The sequence below is a fragment of the Taeniopygia guttata genome, chromosome 8 (assembly GCF_048771995.1).
Source record: "Taeniopygia guttata chromosome 8, bTaeGut7.mat, whole genome shotgun sequence".
Taxonomy (NCBI): Eukaryota; Metazoa; Chordata; class Aves; order Passeriformes; family Estrildidae; genus Taeniopygia; species Taeniopygia guttata.
The window spans coordinates 18761928-18767024 of NC_133033.1; the positions used below are offsets into that span (position 1 = coordinate 18761928).

The 5097-nt window shown below is 33.6% G+C and overlaps 1 protein-coding gene across 20 annotated transcripts in view; it reads left to right on the forward strand.

Moving 5' to 3' along the window:
• Positions 1 to 5097, forward strand: part of LOC101234018 (uncharacterized) — a 72888-nt gene that overhangs the window by 65130 nt on the left and 2661 nt on the right. For 16 of the 20 annotated variants that reach the window (XM_072932530.1, XM_041717861.2, XM_041717865.2 and 13 more), the window contains 7 exons: positions 27 to 65; positions 413 to 448; positions 1140 to 1169; positions 1955 to 1990; positions 2481 to 2519; positions 3568 to 3606; positions 4033 to 4068. In XM_072932530.1, coding sequence (XP_072788631.1) covers positions 27 to 65; positions 413 to 448; positions 1140 to 1169; positions 1955 to 1990; positions 2481 to 2519; positions 3568 to 3606; positions 4033 to 4068 — 255 coding nt within the window. The remainder of the gene's footprint in view (positions 1 to 26; positions 66 to 412; positions 449 to 1139; positions 1170 to 1954; positions 1991 to 2480; positions 2520 to 3567; positions 3607 to 4032; positions 4069 to 5097) is intronic. The other 4 variants (XM_072932535.1, XM_072932538.1, XM_072932533.1 and 1 more) reach the window with 3 other exon arrangements.

The following is a 5097-nucleotide window of genomic DNA, read 5'->3' on the forward strand; positions in this document are numbered from 1 at the left end:
ATACAAATGTTTTTTCACTTCTTTAGGGTATAGCCTCTTCAGGAAGCAGCCAGTATAGTGGACAGGTAAGACTTCTACTTTCATGGTACTTGTGGTTTGGATACACAGTTCATCAGGAAAACAGACCAGTAATTTTTGCAAGAAAGGAACATTCTGAGATAGAATAGCTTTAAGCCAGACTGAAGCAGGATTGCTAAGTATGAGTCTTTCTGGTATATCAGATCATGTTAAGAGCAAATGATGCAGGGGCCTGTGACACTGCATGGAAAAGTTTCTTCAACATATCACAGTTTAAGAAGACATTTTTTTCTGCTGTTTAAATGGAAGCAATTTGAAAGACTGAGAACCACAGAGAACAAGTGAAAATGTTACTCAGTAACACAGAAGTAATTAAGTAACTCATTTCTTCCAGGGCTTTTCTTCAGGAGTCAGACAGTCTGGTGGACAGGTATGTTTTCTTTCTCTGCACTGTTTGGTACTGCTAGTGTCATATACTCACAAATTGCTTTGTGTAACTTTCTTTCACAAAGAAAGTTACACAATCACATTTCATCCAGATTGAATGTGGAAAGTGAGACACTGAATATGAACACCTAGCCCCCTCTAAGTTTTATCAGAGTAGAAGTTACCTAATAGGCCTCCACTGGAAGTCCTCTAAAGAGTGAAGATACTGCATGTATCCATAGGATCATAGAGTACACTGATCCGTCAGAATCATCAGTCCAACTCCTGGCCCTGTGCATTGTCCAAATGCTTCTTGAATTCTGACAGGCTTGGCACTGTGATCACTTCCCTGGGGAAATTCTGGTTGCTCTGGTATTCTCAAGGGAAAATGAAATACAAGCTGTATTACTATTCAGAATTTTTTACTTATCCTTTAGTGAGTAGGTTTTTACTGTAAATTTTAAGTGAGAAGTTAGAAGATTCTATTTAAAATTTTGATCAGTAATTGCACAGCTAGCCTAAAGGGCAGGGGAGAGATAAAGAAACTGCCTATTTAAATGGAGCTTGATAAGTTGATGAGCATTGTTTTATAGTACATTTTTTTAAGAGTAGCAGAATATGAGTTTGATTTACTAATTCAGAGGCCTATTCCAATCATAGACCCAGGAAAGTAAGTTTGGTTGTGTTTTGTACAGGGTGGGTGTGTGTGCCCCGGTGGAGGTTCAGTAAGTATTGCTTGTCTTTATATATATTTTCTCATAATATGTACACATACTGGAAAATTCCCAAGGAACTACACTTGAAATAATTCTGTCTGTGAAGTTCTACGATGAAATATTTTCACATGGTGCACCAGTTGGGTTTTGGACTTTGCTCTTATAATAGTTATTAACAGTATGATTGAACTAGTGAAACTTAGATTAAAATCTTGGCTCCAAATGCTTTCAGAATGGAGCAGAGAAACACATTTGGAAAAGTTAAAGCAATTTCCATTTTTCTGTCTAATTAGTATATTTCTTATTTCTTTGTGAATTCCTGAAAAAAAAGCCAAAACCCCCCAAATGTACAAAATCCCCTCCACTGTTTTGCTGAGATCAAGTTAATTTACTTCTGAAGGAGGGTTCAGTTACCTGTTTTTTTTTTCAGTAAAGTCAAAATTGCTTGGATCACTACTTCTCTTTATTGGTCTGCGAAATCAAGAAAAATGACACCCCAAGTATATAACCCATGATATATATGCCAATTCTGAGAATCAAAAGTGTTGAAAGCAACATATAAATTAGAATTTATAAAAATAGAAATGATACAATAATAATACTACTCACTTATATACACACTATATATATATACACATATATATTCCTTGACATATAAATCAAGATGAATCAGAATAATAGTAAGCAGTGTAAATTACTTGATCATTGCAATAAGTCAGTGTGTTCTCTTGGATTTCCTCTGTGTGACACTGAAGTTAATATAGAGTAAACATTGCTGTTTCTGTTGAATGCAGGGCTCTTTTGCAGGAACCAACTACCATGGTGGACAGGTAGGCTGTTTATCTCTAACATTTACAGATTAGTTCCTCAAGAATAAACATGGCTCAGTTGTCGTATTTGCCAGCAGCCATTAAATATTGAGTTCAGTTTAGTCAGAGACATAGGTACAATAATTCCAGAGAGTGCATGGGGCTTTTATTCAATCACTCTTGGCATTTCAGTTACATCCTTCCATATACAAGAGCCAAGGTTTTACTTTGTAGTTATGGAAGCTTTCTTACCTTAAAAAATTACTGAAGAATTATTCATAGGCTTCATCTCACTGCATAAACCACCAAGATGATGTGTGGATAATTAGTCATTTTCCACTGCATTAGTAAGTGTGTAAAGTTCTTCCAGTTAATCAGTGTCATGAGAACTGTTTGTATTATATTAAGTCCAGGATCTTTTTTTGCCATTTAAAAATTTGTTGCTATTAAAAAAAAAAAAACAACATATATATATATATGTATGTATATATAAATTGCATTCTTTTTATAGGGTTCATATCCTGGAAGCAGTCAGTATGGTGGTGCACAGGCAAGCAAATTTTCTTTGTTTTTAAGATCTTCTATTTGCAATTTATCAGCTGAAAAAATATCATGCAATACATATACTGACAGTTTTTTAGGGTCATTTTACTCCTAATAAATATTTGAAAACAGGGACTGTAGGTAGCTGTAATCTACTCAAAATGGAGTAGCATGAAAAAATTTCCATGTAAAGAAATTTCATAGATCATAATTTTAGTTGTTTCACCTCAGAATGCCTCTTATTTCAAGTGATTATTTAATATTTACACTACATACTTTGACAATTTGGTACAGAATAAACCAGTAGATGCTGCTTAAAAATATATAAATTCCAGTGTGTTGCACACAATAACACTACTTTCCTCTTTAGAGTCACCTCAAGACTCTTCCTGTTAAGCATATACCGTATGCAGACTGTTCGGCATCGATTCGGAAATGTTACTAGTGCAAATAGCTGACAGATGAAATGCATGACTAACTCAAAAGATGGAGCTTAGTTTCCATTAGTATTACTGTATTTGCAATGTCTCACTCTACCATACTAAAAAAATTAATTGCTTTTTATTTCACTGGCAAGCATTGGTTTTCAGTATCACTCTGTTAAAAAGATAATCTCATGTAGAATGGAGAGGATTCTTAACAGCAGCAAATCTTTTTTTTTTTTTTTTTTCCAAACTACCTATTTGGTAGTATTAACAATGTTTTTACAATAATACACATGGTGCTCTCTAAACATGTCTGATGTAGAAAATCACAAATAAAGTCAATTGGTTCTTTCCTCTTGAATAGAGACATATGTAAGACACTTTTAATCCATTTATTTATGGAACAGAACAGTCTCAGAAGGTGTTTTGTGACTGCCCAATTTACTACTTTCAGCTGTTGAAGAACTTAGAGGTATTAGATCAGAAGCCTTTCACTGCATCTTTTTAGATTAATATACTTTCCAGATTATGACTGAGATCTCCTGTCAAAAGTCCTGTGATGTTTCATTTTGCATAGAAAAACAAAAAGTATCTGCTGTTAATTTTCCCTGATTTTTTTTTTTTTAATAGGGATCTTATCCCTCAAGAGGCAGCCAATATGGTGGGCAGGTGAGTGTTCTCTTTCCATCCCATCACTTCAAACTCACTCCTAACATACTTTGTACATCAGGTCAGTTACTTGATGCTGACAGATACATTAATTTGGACATTTTATGAAGTTTAAACAGTGCAGGTAATATGGATCAAAGTCGCTTCAGTAAGGAGAGTAAAAGATTTGGTTACAATGAGTTACTGCTCTGTGTAAAGTATTCCTTTGAACATACTCTAGTGGCCAGGCTGTTTTACTTAACACTGCTTTCTTGATTCAAATTGCCATTGTTGTGGTGTGTAGTACAGAGTGTAAATTTTAAGCTTTTTTTTTTTTTGTTCAAAGAACACCCAAATAAGCTTGTCCTAAGTACTGCAAAAGTTGTCTGAAGATAGTGATAGAAGATTTTACATTCAATTAATACAAGTCTGATTGACTTCTTACAGGGCTCATATCCTTCTGGAGGCAAACAGGGTAAACCAGTAAGTACAAAACATTCACATTTACCTTTCTCTTTTCTTATACACCTGCTAAAAAACCCTATTACCAAGTTAGTTATGGACTAGACAGTTGGAGTTTTACTTTAATATGCAAAGAGTGGCACATGATTTACTTACCTGGGATACTTTCAACAAAGGCAAACACAGTATTTATTTTCACACAGTTTTGAGACAGCACATTACTGTGTAGCTGAACTTCTAGTAATCACAGAATGAGGTCATTGGATTTGTGTGTGTGTATAAGGAACTTCTGAACAGCTATTTATCTTTAAATTTATAATAATAATACACTTTCTGCTCAGAGCTCAGCTTTTCATTGATTTTGTATGCATTTGTCTTAAGTATTTCTGTCTTGCTTTGAAGAAAACAATTTTTCTTTTCACAGGAAATAATAGTTGCCATTTAACTACGCATAATTTCATCTTCTATCATTTCAGACTTTTTTACTTTTTACTACGTAATTTTGACCTCACTCTTGCCATTCAGTGACAGTTGATAAAATGTTTATAGAAAAGATATCTTATAGAAAATATGTACTTGTTATTAAAAAATGATCATAAATGTTACATTTTCTAATACATGAATCCTAAAGGTGAGACATTTTCTGTATGTATTTGATGGCATTTCTTAAAGACTTAATGATTGTAACATTTCCTGTTGGCAATGCCATTCAAATAAGCAGAGCCACTTCACCAGAAAACTGAATAAGATGCTTTCAGAACATCTAATTTTTCTGTACCTACTTTTATTTTCAACTATCTTTATTATTAGAGTTTTCTTTAAGTAGGGGCTATAGAGTGAAGGACTTTTATAATTTGCCTTTTTTTGTTGGTGCTTTCTTTTTTTCTCCCAATGTAACCATAGACTGATACCAGGAGAATTATGATTTAATTGGACTTTATTATTTTTTCTATTCCATATATTAAACACAACTATAAACCAGTTCTTTTTTTCTTGAGAATTTTGTATTAAATTGTCCAATACAACATTTGAAAGAACACACATAACAGA